Below are 19,427 nucleotides of genomic sequence, written 5' to 3'. Positions count from 1 at the left end.
TAATCTGTCAGCTTACGTCTTTTGCCAAATTTGAGAAGTTTTCAGTCATTATTTCTTCAAGTGCTTTTAAGAACCTCCTTTTTCTTCACTCCTTTTGGGACTCATGCCATGAATGTTTGACCTTTCATTATAGTCCCATAGGTCCCTGAGGCTCTGAGGTGTGAGGTTTGTTTTTCAGTTTTCTTTCTGTTTTTCAAACTGGATGATTCTATTGTTTTGTCCTCATGTTTACAGATGCTTTCCTCTGTTCCCTTCATTTTGCTGTTGAGCCCATCTCCTGAGTTTCTCTTCTAGTTATTGTATTTTTCAGTTCTAACATTTCCATTTAGTTCTTCTTTGTATCTTTTTCTTTCTGATACTTTTTATTTCTTTGACCAGGCTTTGTATTTTTCATTTGCTTAAAGTGTGTTATAATTGGTTATTGAAGCGTTTTTATCATGGCTATTTTAAATACTTTGTCAGATAGTTTTAACATTTCTGCCATCCTAATGTTGACATTTATTCATTGTCTTTTCTCATTCAGTTGGAGATCTTCCTGGTTCTTGCTACAAAGAGTGACTTTCAGTTGAAACCTGGAAACTTCCATATTATGTTATAAGATTCTGTATCTTATTTAAGTCTTCTGTTTTTCTTGGCTTTTTCTAACACTGCTCTTCCAGAGAAAGGGTTGGTGCCTACTCCTTATTGCCATACTCAGCCTTCACTGTGACTCCAAGGAAGGAGGATCTCCTTGTTCTGGAGTTCTGGTTCCCCATGTAGTCTCTACTGACAACATAGTGGGGATGGCCTTGGTACCTCTGGGCAGTGGTGAAAATCCTGACTTTCCAGGTTCTTCTTCTTCTTTTTTTCTATTAGGGTTCTTCTGACATGACCTCTATGGGAGGAGGGAGTGAGTCTTGTTATTGCCAGGTGAAAGAAATCCAGGCTACCCACGTGGTCTCCACAGACATCTTGGTGGGGTTTGGGGGCAAGGCTGGTCACCAGCCAGCAGGAAAAAATGTCCTGGTTCCCTGCTTGGCTTTCTCTGACACTATCCTAGGTGATGAGAATGTTGGGTGCCTTTGCAAGGGTGGATGTCTAGGTTCCCCACTTGGCCTTCGCTGATAGGGGTGGGAGTGGGACCACAGTTTTTTCCTGTGGTGTTTGGTTAGGATATTGTCTAAAAGTTTTGACTTGTTGGGCCACCTCTTTCTTGGCCATTTGGCTAGAGAAAGTAGGCTCTGGTTGGGCCCTTTTATGTCTGTATCTATTGGTGTTTCCAGGTTGGTGACTTACTCATTTCTAAGTCTGAGATCTAAGAGGCAAAAAGAAGACCCAAAAAACTCACCACAGTTGTTCCTCAGCTTCTGAGTTTCATATTTAGTCTGCTTTCTTTCCATTTTTCAGAATCTTATGTTTGTTCTACATAAGAAAAAAAATAGATCTACTTTGTCTTCCCAAAAGCAGAAATCGATGTAGGAATTTTAAAGTCTAATTTTAAACTTTGGTGATTTATTTCATAAGGTGGTACAGACCGCTTAAAGTAATTTTAAGGGAGATCTTAAATTTAAGAAATCTTCTGAAGAGTATGAGGTCCATCTCTTATTTCTAACTTGACGTCCATAAAATAGAAATTGCCAATTAGTGATCTATGGTTCATGGATGGCTTCAACATTTTTTAAAAGAAAATGGAGTAGAGCTGCATGGGAGAGGTCTACAGTCCCTTATCTGAAACTCTTGGGGGCAGATGAGTTTTAGTATTTTTTATATTTTATAAAAGATATTGTATATGACACTGTTAAAGAAAAAACCGTTCATGGCACTTGTTAAAGAATAATAAGGCAGACTTTATTCAGGGGCACCACTACAGTGGGATTTTATAATAGGGGAGAGAGATCAGCTCAACTCTGAATACAACAAGGACAAGTAGTGATTTATAGCCAAGTAGCAGGGTGGGAGTCAGTGAATGGAAAATTACTAAGAGGTAGGATAATTCTTTGCTAGACTGACCTAACAGGATTTTTGCTGAAGATTGGCCAGAGTGAAAAGATAGTAAGGGTAAGGATTAAGGAGGAATCTGATCAGGTATCAAGGGTGTGAGATTTTTACTAAACTGACTTAGCAGGATTCTTGCTTAAACTGGACTAAATGGGTCAAGAACTGAGCTCATGGTCCACTATGGGTCAGAAAGAGAACTCAGAGGAGCCTGACTCAAGTTTGGTCAAAGGAGAGAGTCTTTGTCAACTAACACCCCCAGCAGGGCTTAGAGCAGGATCTCTAAATCAAACACCTTAATATGTCTACAGCAAGACACAAATATTCATACTAAGTAGGAAATAAGGATAATATATAGCATTACTTCAGATAAGTTATGGAAATTTTTTTTCCCCCTCCCAAGGTACTATGATTTAGGAATTGTGGACCTATAAAACCACGTGTGTGTTAGGCAGGTCACAGCAGAAGCAGCTTGGCAGTTTGGTCTCAACTTTCTTTGATTCAGTGCATTGAAATTAATTGAACAACCTTCAGGCATTTGAGTTTTGGTCTCTGTGTCCCCAACCATTTATTTATTTGTTTTTTTCTTTTTACTTTGTTATTTTATTTTGTAGAATTTTATTATTATTTTAAAATAATATTTTGATTGAATTATAGTTGACACACAATGTTACATTAGTTTCAAGTGAACAACACAGTGACTCCACCACTCTGTATGTTATACTATGTTCAACACAAGTGCAGCTACCATCTGTCCTCATGTATGTAACACTAATATAATACTATTGATTATATTCCCTATGCTGTACCTTTCATCTCATGACTTATTCATTCTATAACTGGAAAGCCTGTGCCTTCACCCATTTTGCCCATCCCTCTGCCCCCGCCCCCTTTGCTTCTGGTGACAATCCGTTTTCTGTATTTATGGTCTGTTTCTGCTTTGTTTGTTTGTTTGTTCATTTGTTTTGTTTTTTAGATTCCCTGTGTAGTTGAAATCATATGGTATTTGTCTTTCTCTTATTTCACTTAGCATTATACCCTCTAAGTCCACCCAGTTTGTTGCAAGTAGCAGGATCTCATTTCTTTTTTGTGACAGTATTAATCCATATCTTGGTCATTGTAAATACTGCTGGCAATAAACATAAGAATTCATACATCTTTTTGAATTACTGTTTTCATTTTCCTTGGGTAAATACCCAGTAGTGGAATTGCTGGGTCATATGGTAATTCTATTTTTAATTTTTTGAGGAACCACCATACTGTTTTCTACAGTGGCTGCGCCAATTTACATTCCCACCAACAGTGTGTGAGGGTTCCTTTTTCTCCATATCCTTGCCAACATCTGTTTTTTCTTGTCTTTTTGAATCTAACCATTCTGACAAGTGTGAAGTGATATCTCATTGTGGTTTTGATTTGCATTTCCCTGATGATGAGTGATGTTGAGGATCTTTTCATGCATCTGTTGACCATCTGTATGTCGTCTTTGGGGAAATGTATTCAGGTTCTCTGTCCATTTCTTAATCAGATTGGTGGGATTTTTTGGTGTTGTGTAAGTTCCTTATATATTTTGGATGTTAACCAATAATTGGATATATCGTTTGCAGATATCTTCTCCCATTCACTGGGTTGACTTTTTGGTTTGCTGATGATTTCCTTCATTCTGCAAAAGCTTTTTTTTTTTTTTTTTGGAGTAGTTCCAATAGTTTATTTTTGCTTTTGTTTCTCTTGCCTTAGGATACATATCTAGAAAGATGTTTCTATGGCTGATGTCAAAGAAATTACCACATACATTTTCTTCTAGGAGTTTTCTGGTTTTAGGTCTCACATTTAGGTTGAACTCACATTTTGAGTTCATTTTTATGTATGGTGTAAGAAAGTGGCCCAGTTTCATTCTTTTGCATCTAGCTGTCCAGTTTTCCCAGCACCACTTGTTGAGCAGACTGTGTTTTCCCCGTTGTGTATTCTTGCCTCGTTTGTCATAGAGCAACCATATAAGGGTGGCGTTATTTTTGGGCTATTTTGTTCTCTTGATCTATGTGTCTATTTTTGTGCCAGCACCATGCTGTTTTGATTATTATAGTTTAGTAGTATATCTTGAAATCTGGGACTGTGATACCTCCAGTTTTGTTCTTTTAAGATTGCTTTGGCTATTCAAGGTCTCTTGTGGGTCTATATAAATTTTAGGATTATTCATTCTAGTTCTGTGAAAAATACTATTGGTGTTTTGGTAGGGATTGCATTGAATCTGTAGATTTCTTTGGGTAATATTTTCTTTAACCATTTTAAACTCTTCTAAAAATATTGACTCATTGCCTGCCTTACCTGTTATTTTCCTAGTGACTAACTCATTGAAAAAAACCCTTTATTTTTAAAATCTGAGATTTATCTTAACACAGGAACTTCTCTGCTTATTAATAATGCCTTCTTCTCTATTTAGATGAAGATGAAGATAGTGATGAATCAAGTGAAGAAGAATCTAGCTTAGAGAGTGATGAAGATGAGTCTGGATCTGAAGATGAAGTTTTTGATGATTCTATTTGCCCAACAAGTAAGTTGGAGAAAACCATATGTTCTCTGTGAAGTGTGAATATGGACTGATAATATCAAGGAGATCCTTTTGTGGTTTCTCGGTTGTCTTATAATAAAATTTAAGGGGAGCGTGGTTGAAGTTTTATGAAGTAGTCTAATGAATACTTTTATTTGGCTCTCTGGATGATTTATTTTCTTTTCCCTTAGGCAGTCATTTATGAATGACAAATAATTTGCAGATAACTTATAGTTGGTTCAAAGTCAAATTATGCAGAAATAACAGATCGCAGTGTGTGGGTGCATGTGCGCACGCGCATGCATGTATTTTTTTTTTTTTTTACAAAGCTTTCTCTTTTTGACAAACCCATTCAAATTTTCATATTTAAAATCCGTTTTGTAAGGGTACTTTGTGTCGGTTTCCTGGAGATGCTTAGCAATTTATATTCACTGTTTTCACTGGTAAAACCAGTCTGAAGCAGCCAGACCAATATTCTCACAGTCTCAATAGATGAATAGTCCAGTACAGAAAAAACAACTTCTTTTTAGTATGAAATTTATTTTTTGTAGCCACTTTATATAGATTTTAAATAAAATTTTAAAGCTTAATTTCAAGTAAAGTTTAAATCCCGTTTTAATGTTGCAAACAAGAGTCTTCCTAAAATCATATGTATGAGTGAAATAGAGCTCGAAAGATTATAATGCAACTTGTTACAGCAGGATCCTTGTAAACAATCCTTGTTTACAGCAGGATTAAATGGCCTGAAAAAAGTCCCACAGCTAGTTTGGTGGTGGAACTAGGGCTAGAACTAAAGTTTCTAAATTCCACTGTAATACTCTTATTTTCACCTTCTTTATCTATTGCTTGGTGGACTGTGGTGTGATATAGTGGAAATTAATACAGGGATACTGTACCTGAGTTCCTTTGTGTCACATATCAGCTACATGACTTCTCTGAGACTTTGGGTGCTCACCTATAATGTGGGAACAATAGTTTCTACCTTGCAAGGGCCTAGGAGACTTGAGTGAGAGAACGTACATAAAAGGAGGCCTAAACAGAAAGCCTGGCTCACGGTACTGCTCGGAACGTCAATGCTGGTATCAGAAGTACTATCAGGATTACTTATATTATTAATAATTTCCACCTGGAACAGTGGAGCCTGAAGTGGAGTGAAAGTGTGCTAGAGTGGACCAACAAATGGTCATTATTAATTCTGAAGCTCCAAAGTCCACACTTCTAATATCGGTACATTCCATGACAATGGGGTTTCTTTTAATTTTGACTGTCTTTTCAGATTGTGATGTGGGTCTTTTTGAATTGGCCCTTCAACTTCGAGAGAAAAGGCTGGACATTGAGGAGGCCTTAGTTGAAGAAAAGAAAATTATCGATAACCTCAAAAAGGAACATGATACACTATCCAAAAAAGTATGATGGTGTGCTTACTTATTTATCCTCTCCCAGCGTGCCAGCCATCCTCCCAGCTACTGTACTGCTGTTTCATAGAAATGACATGAGTTAGGCCTTCTCCCCAGAGAAGAAACATTTTATTTAATTTTATTTTAATTAATTAATTAATTTATTTTTTAAAGATTTTACTTATTTTTTTGACAGAGAGAGAGAGAGAGACAGTGAGAGAGGGAACACAAGCAGGGGGAGTGGGAGAGGGAGAAGCAGGCTTCCCACTGAGCAGGGAGCCCGATGCGGGGCTCAATCCTAGGACACTGGGATCATGACCTGAGCCAAAGGCAGACGCCTAACTGACTGAGCCACCCAGGTGCCCCCATTTTATTTATTTTTTTAAGGATTTTATTTATTTGTCAGAGAGCACAAGCAGGAGTAGCAGCAGACAGAGGGAGAAGCCAACTCCCTGCTTGGCAGGGAGCCTGACACAGGACTCGATCCCAGAACCCTGAGATCATGACCTGAGCCCAAGGCAGACACTTAACTGACTGAGCTACTCAGGTGCCCCTAAACATTTTAAGTGTTATATTTTAAGTTTTTCCTCTTCAAGCACAGTTGTGGTAGGGGCTGTTGGTTCTTTTGAAGGTTGACCTTCCTTTATCTAAATCATTGATCTCCAAACTTTTTTATTACATACTTCTATAAGTAAAAAACATTTGTATACAATATATGTATATTTATTTACAAATTATATTCACGAACTATTGTACTAATGTATTTTGTATATTAGGAAACATTCACAAAAACAGAAATGAAAAAAAGTAAGATAAAAATAAATAGAAACAGAGTGAGAGGGGTCCGGACAGGGTTGCCACTGAGGGTCCTTAGGGTTAGTCTTTTATAGAAAGCTAATCAGGGAACTTAAATTCTTCTAACATCTCTATTGATATCACCATTGAGCAAGGACTAGTGATAAGACCTTCAATGGCTTACTTCCTTTTTAGGGTCTGGTTATTCTTTGTTGGTCACAGGCGATTATCATAAAAAAGACACCCACCCCCCCACGCCTAGGGCAGGGTGGTCCAGTTTGTCCCCTTATCTCTGGGTTCCCCACACCTCACGTTTTTGGGATTTCTTTGAGCCTGATCACATAGCCCCCTATCTATCTCTCCCTACTTAGACCTGCCTGTCCCTTACTCATTCCTCCCCCTGGAATAGTAACCTTAACTGCCCTTAGGGAATGGGACGATGACCGCTGTGGCTGCTCTCCTGCTGAAATGGGGCCGCGGGCTGTAGGGCAGTTAGAATCTCTCCAGGGGTCGGCCCAGGGGCTTGTGGTATGGCTCCAGGGGGTCATGATGGGCAGCAAACGGTACATGCATCAGCACATGCAAAAGGATGAACATGAAACAAGTATTAGGCCCAAAATTATGATCACATGCCTTAGATAGGATCCCCAATTACCAATTTTGTCAAATAGATAAGTGGATATCTTGATCTTATTTAATTGATCACAAATGCCCCCTATTAATTGGGTCACCTTGCAGGAGTTAACTGAATTGTTAAAACAACACACGTGAGGAAATTTTTCACATCCCAAATGGTGTAGCAGTAGTAGACAATCAATAGTGGCATCATTCTCGAGAAGTCCTTCTTTGACTTCATTTAATTCTTCGGCTGAGTGCATCCAGTGGCTGGAAAGTATCATTTAGAGTTCATATTCACGAATATTTTTGATAGATTGCTTCTCCTCTTGCAAATGGAAAATGATTTGGAAAACTTTCAAGTTTTTTAGATGAAGAACGTGCTTTATGAGTACTGTAGTTAGTAGTTTTGTTGCTTTAAAGGGCTTTTTCCTTTTGTTTTTTGAGGTCATTGATGGCCCAATGAGATTCCCACCATCTTGACAAAGACATTCCATGCTGAGAGGTACTTTTCATGCAGAAAATAAAAGGGAGATGAGGACATCTGAACTCTTATTCATGAGCCCTTTAGTACTGGGGAATAGGAATGATTGAAAAAGTAGTGTGGATCATGACTTAGCAGGAAAAAAATAGCACATATCCCTGGGCTGCAAACTGGGATCATTCATTTAATCATAGCCCAACAGAGTAGGTCCTGCTCATCTCCCAAGATGTCCCCATTTATCACATTTCACACATGGGGCTCTCCACAGGTGAAAGTTGTGGCAGCTAACCTGAATGTAGCTGAGGAGGCCCTGGAGGCTTACCAACGAGAGAAGCAGCAGCGGCTAAATGAACTGCTGGTCGTGATTCCACTCAAGCTCCACCAGGTGATGAGTCTGGAGACGATGCGCCACCCTGTCTGAGCAGAAGAGCCACCACAACAAGGCTTTCCCAGAAAAGATTCTTGGGTCACTTGTGGGAAGAAATGCAACCCTTTGCTGAGAATTCTACCTGAATAATGATGCCCCAGCTTTTCTTATACATTCTCAAATTGTTGTGAAAGAGTAAGAGTCAAACATATGTATTTCCCGATGGCCCATTATCACTTCCAAAGGCCAATGAATTGTTTCAGGTCTGAAGAAATGAAGAGCCTATGACTTAATTTTTTTAATTTATTTTTTAGTAAGTTTATTTATTTTTAGTAATCTCTACACCCCAACATGAGGCTCAAACTCACGACCCCGAAGTTAAGAGTCCCATGCTCTTCCAACTGAATCAGCCAGGTGCCCCAAGGAGCTTATGACTTAAGAATGGAATGGTTTGGAAGTTGAAATCTTGGATCTTGTGCACATCTTTTCACACCATCTTCAAATAGACATGAATTAATGATGCAAGAATTATCATAATCTCTGCTTGTTAATGAGGGAGGGCAAGACAAAAGTAAAATGTCCTTTCTTTTTCTTGCCTCTTGGTTCATTTCCACACTCATTAGAATTACAGCTTATATTAAGGTGCAGAGATGCATTCTGTACCCTATTTTGTCAGGTAAAGAGAGAAAGCTGTATTTTAGAAGAAAAAACTTAGATCAGCCTCACATATATTTTGTGTAACCTGACCCAAATTGGATTGGCTTTATGTAGCGATTTGCCTACACTACACCCACCGTGACATGTTTGTTCCATGGTTATGCAGCAGATAATAGGCATGGTCTGGGGGAAGATTTGCTGTCCCTACAGGGACATAATGTGGCTTACTATCTGAAGGCAACTCCAGCTCTTTTACCTTACTCAGTGGTGGGAATGACAGAAGTCCAAGGGACAAGGGACAGAAAAGGAAGTGCTTTCTATGATCTTACATTTAGTTTGATCTTGGTTTTGTTTTGGTTTTGATAGGTAGAGTATGTAGCATTTGGAGAAATTCCTAATGATCTTTCTGGAACCTTGGTCTTTTCTAACCATTCCTTGGGACGGCTCCAAGAACGAATCATACAGCTCCATGAAGAAAATTCCAAGCAGCAAAAACTTAACAAGGACTGCCGGGAGAGGCGCAAACAGCTTATCCGAGAAAAGAGAGAGATGGCAAAAACTATAAGCAGTGAGTAAATAAGCCCACGGGTTATCCCGTACTATCTTGATAAGAGAGGGAACTATTAAGTGACAACCTCCAGCTTTGAAAACAGTAAGTTATCACAGAATCAGAACCACTGAGAGCAAGGAAACACTTGCTCGTCTTCCTAGCTACCATCTCTCCTGATACCACTGAATGAATGGTCACGTTCTTGTTTTAAAAGAATAAATCCTTTATCATAGAAACTGTTTCTCTTAAGTTTAAAAGGTTTTATGCATGATGAAATATAGAGCAACATAACTAGCCGCCAAGCTTAAGGAATCAAAACATTGCCCATACAACTGAAGGCCCTCCTCTTTCTGCTACTGTTCCCCTAGGCCCTTCCCCAGGGTCAACTGGCAGGTGAGCACATATGCATATGTATGTATCCACACACAACATATGGAACAACTTTGCATGTTTTTAACTGTAATATTATTCATATCATTTTGCAGTTCACTTCATTAAACCAATTTTTGAGAGGTATCCATACTGCTGTAATTTATTCACTTTAACTGTTACGATAATATTCCATTGTAGGACTCTGAAAGAACTTCTTTCTTCAATCTTCTGTTGATGGATATTTCAGGTATTTCTAATTTTTCATGAAGACAGAGCTATAGTAAATCTTGTACACATCTCCTTGTGCACGGGAGAAAGTGAATCCCCAGGACTGGGGTGTCTGGGTTGTAGAGGGGTGTTACGCATTTCCGGCAGGCACTCCTGTATATTGCCAAGCTGCTCTCCAATGTGGTTGTATCATTTTATCTCCAACCCTCCCCCCCCACCCCCCCACCCCGGCCTGCCACTTCCCTGGCAGTGAGAACGGCTCAGGCTCCATATTCTCAGGAGCATTTGATGCTGTCAGACTTTAATATATTTGCCAGCCTGGTGGATGTTAAATTGTATTTCACTGTGGTTTTTATTCATGATTCCTGGGTTCTGGTGAGGTTAAATATCTTCACGTACATTAGTTATTTGCCATTTATTTGTGTTTCCTTTTCTGTAACTTGCCTGTTATAAACCTTACCAGTTTTTTACTTCTACTTGTTTTCTTACTGATTTAGGGAGTTCTTTCTATATTCTGTCTTTTAAGGCACTTCAAATTTCTTCTTGTGACTTGCCTTTTTACTTTGTTTAGTGTATCCTTTTGGGATATAGACATTTAAAATCTTAATATAGTTAATTTTATCAATATTTGTGGTTTGTGCATTGTGTCTGTGTATATATCTTGCTTAAGAAATCCTTTCCTGTTTTGAGATCATAAAGATATTTTGTCCATAGTGTCCTCTATTAGTAGTGTTCTTCATATTTGCATTTTTAATCTATCTGGAGTTGTGGATATTATAAGATGCACAGTATAAAGATTATTATCCTTTAAAATACATTTCAAATATTTGATATATGGAACAGAAGTGTAAGTTGTGAAGTTTCCAACTTTAAAAACAACAATATTGGGGCACCTGGGTGGTTCAGTCATTCAGCGTCTCCCTTCGGCTCAGGTCATGATGTGGACATCAGGCTCCTGCTCGGCGGGAAGCCTGCTTCTCCCTCTCCCACTCCCCCTGCTTGTGTTCCCTCTCTCACTGTGTCTCTGTCAAATAAACAAATAAAATCTTAAAAATAAAAACAACAATATTGCTAATATCTTAGTATCTATTTTAATGCCACAGAACTGTACAATTAAAAATGTTTAAAATGATACATTTTATGTTATGTATTTTACAATTGAATATATATATATATATATATATTAATTTGAAAAAGAAAAAAAAATGGGAAGCCTATAGTAGTCAACTAGTCAACCAATCCAAGTTGCTTGGATTTGTAGAGACCTGTTTCCAGTGAGTGTTGATGGTTCTGCCTTCATGGGCAGCTGGTTCTGCCTTCATGAGCAGCTGGATTATAAAATAAAAAATACATACTAGGACTGCATGTTTAAATAACACTGATTTGAGACACACAGTTTTGTCAGGTGTAAGCCTTGAGGTCCCAGTGCTTCTCATGTACTTCACATTCCTCTGGCTTCAGTAGGCCATGAATGTTGTTTATATTTGAAAGTACTATTCATCAAACCAAGGAATAAACTAGTATGAAAACAAGGAAAGAAGCTTGTTTCAGTTTGGGCAAACTTTCATTTTGGAAAAATGTGTGAAGATGAAATGAATTATGCAAATTTTCAGTGTTAATGGAAATAAAAGGGAATAGTTCCATGTGGTATAAGTTTTACTCAGCAACTTTCAGTTCTTCTCCCCACCCGCCCCCACCTCATTTTCTGAAAAGCAAGTTGTGAGTCTGGTTAAAGTTTTCCTGATTCTGAAGGTGGAACTAGGAGTGGGTTCCTTTTCTGTAAGCCAGAGAACAAAGGCTTAGCAGTGATGAGAAACACCACAGTTGGCTTGAGGTTGCCTTCCTCCTTCCATAGACTCAGTGAACAAGAAGAGGAGAGTCTAGAACATGGTGGTGGGAAGGAATAAGTTCACTTCATTCCAAGGAGAACACAGCTCTTGGCCATGGAGAAGGCATGTGGTAAATATCCCAGAAGGCTTTATGTCCCTGGTAAACACTAGTTGGCCTAATCAAATCAGGAGAAGGGCATTAGGCTGGCTCCACCAGGGGAATGGCAAGGACCAGAGTCCACGTCCTAGTACATGAGGCTGTCATGGGAGAGGGCACTAGCTGGAGGGAGTCTCAAGGTTCTTACTGAGGCCAAGCAGGCAGCCACAGGCTAGCACATGTGTGCAAATAATCTAAGCATCATTTCGTTTTTGCATCACTGATTATCATGGCCGCCACATTACACAAGTCCATGGGGACTATACTCACACAGAATACAAGTGAACAGGCCTTCCCGGGTCATGCACAACAGCAGTCATGCCAGTTATATCCTTATAGTCAAACCCTAACAATGACACCAGATACAAACTTCCACACCATTGCAGAACTGTATCATCTTCTGATACCTTAGGGCCTTCGGACTTCACTTAGGGGACAGTCTGGTACCTGAGAAAGTCTTGTTACAAGAATTACATTTTCTTGGGGGGCTCAGATCCCACAAATGGAAATTTCCCTAGAAGTTCCAGGGTTCTCATGTTGAGGAAAGAAAGTAAACAAAAGTAAGATATATTGCATGTTAGATGGAGATCATTGCTAAGAAGAAAAATTAAGAAGGGACCGGAAAGAGTGCTCAGGTCTGTAGGAGCCAGAAACTGCTCCCTGGAAAGGTGGCATACTGGTAAGGTGTGGTTTTCCCTGGTTAGAGCACGAGGACCTTGGTTACCCCTTCAGAACTGAGTGTATTGGAAATGAGCCTTACAACTTGCTTTCAGAAAATGGGCTGGCGAGAGGGAGCCATGTGGTTATTTGGGGAAGAACATTCCAGTCGGTGGGAACTGAGATGAGAATGAGCCTGGAATGTTTGAGAATCAGACTTTAATTTTTACTTGGAGTATGATGGAAACTTCCTCTAAGTGCCTGCTCTGTTCTTACCACGAGATGCCGTAGAGATCAGTAACTAAAAAAAAAAAAAAATCTAAGGAGTCCCTCGTCCAGTTGGGGCCCTTGACAGTCTGAGGAGGGGCACAGCAGAGGGTGGAAGCATCTGGGGGAAAGCGGAGTCTGCTTTACACAGGATTTTCAAGTGGATGAAAAGACAACCAGAAATGGGCATTTTAAGTGAGGAAAGGAGCTGCCGAAGAGTCACAGAGGACAAGTCAACTGGTAACACAAAATCTTTTACCATCCTCTGAACATCCACCTGTTCTTTGGAATGTTGTTGCTACTGGTATTGTTCATTTAATAACAGTGGGGGCCACGGAACAACCTAAGACAGTGATGTCTTTCTTTAGAAATGGAAGAAACGGTCCATCAGCTAATGATCAGCAAGTTTGGCCGTGTGATAGACCTAGAAGCCCTTCAGACACTTTCTGTGAACACAACGCTTGAAGAACTAAAGATCAAAAAACTTCGAAAGGAGCTAACGAATGCAAAGGAAATGAAGATGTGGGAGGTATGGCTGAGACAACAGGTGACCTGCCTTGGCTGAACGTGGGTCAAGGCAAGAAACACTGTCCGTGGTTCCTGCGAAGCATCTGAGCAGCCAGAGACGAGTCTGTGGGCCCCGCTCAGCTCCCCCATGATCTTAAGCCTGTCTCAGCATCCTGACCATTCACTTAGTTGAAGGGACTTGTCTGTCTTGGGGTGAAAGCACCAGCACTAGGTTTTGGGGTCCTGGGTACATGAAAATATAACAAAATGGCATGGACTATGACCAGGATTCCCCTCTGAGGTCTACAATAACGTATAAATAAATGCTTTGACCGTGTTAGAGGTGGAACCGCCGTGCTCTGAGGATCGCAGCGGTAGTGCTCCCTGTAGCTTTTACAGGCTGTTCATATCTGGAAATTAGAAAACATCTCTAAATAATAAATTCTATAACCAGGTATGGACTATTTCGCTGGTAGGGTCTTAGAAGATGTTAATGCCTACACTGTTCCCTGAGCTATTAGATGAGGCAGTGTCCCAATTGTAGCCAGATTCAAAGATAGGAGCTTGTATAAAGATTTTATAAGCCCCCAAGTCGTTATGACTTCTCCAGTTTCCTGTCTTATCAGTAGACAGGGCAGGAGAAGAGGTTCCTAGTGTCATCTTGTCTCATCTTTGCTTATCCAAGATTTTCAGGGAGGGGAATGCTGGAGATAATATGTGCAGTCTAAAATAATTTTTGGAGCAGTAAGAGAACAAAGGAAAGCCACCAGGAGATGTATGGCCATTCAAGCTGGCTACTTGAGGATCTTGGGCCAAGCCTGGGGAAAGAACAATATATGAAAGTTTGCTGCTTAAATTAGTATTCTTCCTTTTAAGTAATGAATAGCAGCACTCAGTTTGCATACTGATTTCATTCTTCAACCATGAAGTGATACCTATGCCTATCTTTTTTACCTCCTTGTATCTTTGAGCACACCTACATTCTTCTTTTCTCTAATTGAACCAGAGCCAGTACAGTTGGCTCTGGTTGCATTTTCATAGTGATTTTCGATTATGTTTTTTCATATGCATATTTGCTGAATGGTTTTGATCAAATCTGGACATGTATTTTTCTGTTTCCTCTCTTATTAACCCATTTTGTATCTTCCTGTCCTGGCAGGAAAAGATTGCTCAGGTACGATGGGAGTTGATGATGAAGACAAAGGAACACACTCAAAAGCTTCATCAGATGAATGATTTATGTATTGAAAAGAAGAAACTTGATTCTCAGTTGAATACACTACAGAACCAGCAGGTATGTTGCTTTTCTTCAGACCTTTTATCAGAGTTGGGGAAGCTCTGTGAAGGTAGCTCTTCACAGGAATATCAAGTACTGGCATTTAAACAAACCTTGATCTTGTGCCACTTCCAGTCCACCTGGGTCCCTGAGGACATGAAGTTGCTAGTACCTACTTTATAGGTGAGCCTGAGGGACTAGTTTTACTGTACGCCTTTTGGGTGCCATGAGTTTACATATGTACTAATCTATGGGGTTTGCCTTAGCCCTGGAGAGGTAAGGTTAGTTAGGTACAAATGGCACCAAAATAATCCCTAAATTTGGTAACAAATACCCATTTCCAATATTTGTTTATTTCATTTGATTTAAAGTGGGTATCTTTAATTGTGGGATCTCATATTACTTTATTAAAACACTTGTTACTTTTTATGGCTTTCAACTTTTTCTTATATAATATTTATTGATCCTGACATAATACTTAATACATAGTATATGGTGGATAACTTATTTAATGCAGGTTCACCTGATTCAAGGTTCACCTAGGTGAGGTGTCCTTTAGGAACCTAACACATATGCGACACGCTTTAAAATATATGTCATATTCTTAGAGAAGTATCTGCAAAAACACCCATTGTTTCCCTTGGTTTTCTTTAAGCATCCTGGAAATGGTCTAAGCCAGGGGTTCACAAAGTGTGGTCCCCTGAAAAACAGCATCAGCATCACCTGGGGAATTTATTAGAAATGCAAATTCTCGGGCCCCACCCACAGATCTACTGAATCAGCAGCTCTGGGGGAGGGGCCCAGCCAGCTACATTAACAAGCCTTCCAGATGATTCTGATGCAGGCTAGAGTTTAAGAACTACCTGTCTAAGCACAAGTCTAGAAAAAAGAATGAATAAGAGGATTTGGGAGGTTTATTATTGGAAATTCGGTATGAGAGGATACTAGAAATCTGAGTATTGAGGGCCCTTTATCCACTGAAGAATTTTCGAGTTAAGAATCAGGACAGTGTTCCAGAAGGTTAATGCCTAAACACGATCTTCATAGAATAAGCAGTCATACACACTTGTTGGCTTTTGTGCTTTGATAAGTCCAGATATATTGGAGAAAAGAGTCCGAAGTGTTTGAGTAGAAGATCAGTTAAATGGGAAAGGAAATAGTATATGTCTCTTTCCATAGCAGATCCTTACATACATATCTTCACATAGATAATTTTTTTGGTGTTAAAGTAATAGATTTTCATGTATAGTCTCTTTACGTGGAATGTCTCATACTACTAGTCTCAAAATACTACTTTCCAAAGCTCAGAGTAGTTAAGTAACTGCCTCGGAGCTAATGAATAGTGCTTAGTTTTTAAACCAAGGTCTGTCCACCTCCTAGGCTGAGTCCATTGCTATTATTCTTCCAACAGTCTAGGCATAGATGGCAAGAACAAAAAAGGATCAGACATTTCAAAGAATAGCCAAACTTTGACTGGATATGGTGAGGAAAATGAGGGAAAGTTAAGGTGACTTCAAAGTGACCAGCTGGAGTGATGCCATGAGCTGAGACATGGGTTTAGCTACAAGTAGCCAAAAGCCCTGTGGAGAGTAGCTTAAATAGGGTCATTTTCCTCACTAACAAGAAGTCTGGAGGTGATGACTGAGGGTTTTTGGCTTAGTGGGCCTGTGATGCCAGGGCCATTAGCTCTCTGATTCTCTCAGTGATGCTTTGGAGTTTCCTTCGAGGTCACATGATGGCTGCCTCCGCTCTAAGCACAGAATGGATATACTACATAAGCGTCTTCTTCCCTTTAACATGCATTCAAAGCTTTTTGAGCATGTCCTTATGTAACACGCTCCAGGACAGGTGCTGGGTAGAGTGGTGAGGTCCATCTAGCTCTTAAAGGCACAGGCTCTTACAAGAACTCAAACAGGCATTTAGGTTGAACCATATGAAACTGCCACTTTTTCAACCTAAAAAAGGAGTCTCAGATATAAATTTTAATGGTTTAGTCTCATAATCACAATGATTTATGATGGATGTTCTGAAAGAACACAGAACAGGAAATCCTAATCTGGTCCACAGGACAAAGGACTCCCTAAAAGTGATGTCTGGAGCATAAGCAGGAGTTGGCTGGACAAGAGAAGGAATCGGATGAGCAAATAGAGATTTCCTTTTTGGGAAACAAAATATGGGCTGTATAGAAAAAGGGGGCACCCCGTCTTTTATGGTTCCAGGGCTGAGCCCTTCTACAGTAGGAATGAAGGATAGCTAGCTTAGTGGGATTTGCATTTTAAGAGTTACTCATTAGCCAGAGGGGCACATTTCTAATGGTGGGATTTCAGTGGAAGAATTGAAGGCCCCTTAAAATAAGAAGCAACTGACGGTAAGATAGGCACTCCTAACATAAGAATGGGGAATTTTTCGCATTACGCGTGATGCTTAAAGCAGGGAGGTGTTTTCTTTTAACAGGGCAATGCCTTCCAGGGCCCTCGGAAAGCGGACATTGTGGCAAGAGAGAAGGTCATTGAATTGATCCGACTCCAGGCAGAAAGGATTGTGGCCTTAAAGGAAGAGATTGCTCTCTTGCGTAAGAAAGGCGGTCTTATCCTTCCCCCCATTCAGCCTCCACAAGAGAAGGAGATGAAGCCCATCGGCCTTTAAGTTTGCTTTTTTCTCTCAACTCCGTCCAAGATTTCCGACATACAACTTACCAGAAGTTCTGTTTCCTTGCCGGCTGCAATAGTCCTATTATTTTAAAGTGAATTTATTTAAAAGTCTAAGACCAGATCCACTCATATAGTTTTAATAACTTTTCTCCAATTTGGTTATCTTAGAACGGACTCTAGCACCCAACATCTATTTCCTATTGAACTGAACCATTTTAGATCTGTTTGGAACCCACTGGATTGAATATGGAGTCTCAGAAGGCTGTATGTATCTCAAAATGGCAAGAAAGCATCTGCAATATATCTTGTTTTAGGAAATTTGTCTCTTGCTTATCTGAATTTTTAGCCATCAGCAGGAATAACTAGCAATCTGTGAGAAAGCTTGCTTGTTTCAGTCCTTGGAAAATCAACTCTGATATTCAGTGTTTCCTGAGAACAAAAACCAAAAGCACAAGCTATTCTGCCAACAGTATCTTACAATGAGATGCAAATCAGAATTCTGACATTGTTAACTCCACAGAGCAGTTATTTGAGGGCTCAGGATGCATGAAATGCAGACAGAGCTGTTAGCTTTGGATCGGCCGAAAGCTAGAGACTACCCAGCTTCCTGAATCACCCCTGGCTTTGGCAAACTCCTCAGCTCTGAATGGAGCAGAGGAGTATGTTTTGCAAAATGGTCAACACGGTGGCTTTTCTCTGAAGGTGTTTGCAGTATTCTAAGTAGCCCCATAGCTTTTCATGTCCTCTGCATTTTCTTCCGGGTTCTAGTCGAGTCATTTGCTGTTTTTGATGTAGATCCCTAAGGCTTGATAGGTTACATCACTCTATCACTCTGAAAGACTGGCTCCAACCATCACTTTTGATTGTGCATAACATTTTAAACTAATTTGATTGTCCTTTTCGTTTGGGGGTAAGTGGTGATAGGGATTCATGGCTGTGACCGTTTAGGAATGCTCTCCCTGATATTTGGACCCCTGTTAGTAACAGAGCGTAGCATTTGAGATTCAGAGCTCTATGGGTCCATATATATGAATGAGCGTCTCCACGGAGCTGTCCCAGAATAGAAGTTAGTCATGGAGAAGGAAAGGTGAGGAAGGCGGTATTACATCAGTGTAGAAAGTGACCCAGCAGTGTCGTCTTCCTAACCTGTGTGACCAGCCTGCTGATCTGTCCTCCCTCGGGATTAGATAGGACTTGCTTCCTTTCAAAGATTCTTTCATGTTCCTATTTAAGTGATCCAAAAAGTTTGTGCTCATTAGCTTAAATCTCTGGTGAAGTAGCTTCTCTACTGGAGAGCACCCACTGTCCCTTCCTCTGCTGTACGCTCTAAACTATGTGTGCCCTTCAAGCATCTAACAAAAATTGCTAGTCCTAGCTCTGAGGGTTTTACTTACTTATTGCTACATGAAGTTACCCCCGAACATTGCTTGATGCAACAGGCACTTCTCTCCCCCAGGTTCTGAGGGTCAGGGATCTGGGAGTAGCTTAGCGGGCTGCTCTGGGCTCAGAGTCTCTCCCAAGGTTGTGGTCAAGCTGTGTGTTGGGGCCACCCCATGTGAGGCTTGGCTGGAGCCGGAAGGGCTACTTCCAGACGCACTCACTTAGCTGTTTGGCAGGAGGCTTCAGATCCTCGCTGGCTGGCTACCACAATGAGCAACTGCCTGGATAAAGAGGTTGGTCTCCGGGGAGACCCCATTCCCTAGGTGGTAGTGAGAGCCAGGGGAAGTTACGTAATCTTCCTGGGCCTCATTTTATTATCTGACAAATGAAGGATTTGGATAAGCTCTAAGTCTCTTTCCCATTCTGAAATTCTGTGATTCTAATTGCAGCAAGAATGACTTTAGAGTCTATGGAAGAGCTGTGGCAAAGACTCCCTGAGTTTTTCAACTCTGTAAAACCAATCAGGATTATTGTTCCCCCCCCCCAAATCGAACTAGACTAAAATCACCACTTATGTCCACAATAGTCAGGCCTTCATCCTGTAGGTTTGACAATATAGTTAATAATCAGTTGTTTATTTTGAATTTATTTTGAACAAGACCTATAGCTAGCTCTAGTTTCATTTCCACGTGATTCCAGACTTAGCCTTAAATCTGTAC

General features: G+C 40.1%; 1 protein-coding gene across 1 annotated transcript in view; it reads left to right on the top strand.

The window, feature by feature from the left end:
* CFAP44 (cilia and flagella associated protein 44) overlaps positions 1-17,646 on the top strand; it is a 135,167-nt gene extending 117,521 nt beyond the window's left edge. The window contains exons 29-35 of the mRNA XM_073893479.1: positions 4,412-4,522; positions 5,796-5,926; positions 8,079-8,195; positions 9,201-9,402; positions 13,263-13,423; positions 14,561-14,695; positions 17,132-17,646. Of these exons, the coding sequence (XP_073749580.1) occupies positions 4,412-4,522; positions 5,796-5,926; positions 8,079-8,195; positions 9,201-9,402; positions 13,263-13,423; positions 14,561-14,695; positions 17,132-17,323 (1,049 nt within the window). The 3' untranslated portion in view covers positions 17,324-17,646. The remainder of the gene's footprint in view (positions 1-4,411; positions 4,523-5,795; positions 5,927-8,078; positions 8,196-9,200; positions 9,403-13,262; positions 13,424-14,560; positions 14,696-17,131) is intronic.
* The last annotated feature ends 1,781 nt before the right edge of the window (positions 17,647-19,427 follow it).

Source organism: Callorhinus ursinus, unplaced genomic scaffold (assembly GCF_003265705.2).
Source record: "Callorhinus ursinus isolate GAN/ISIS: 27379988/994484 unplaced genomic scaffold, GSC_fseal_2.0 scaffold1, whole genome shotgun sequence".
NCBI lineage: Eukaryota > Metazoa > Chordata > Mammalia > Carnivora > Otariidae > Callorhinus > Callorhinus ursinus.
This window is presented reverse-complemented; position numbering and strand designations above follow the sequence as displayed.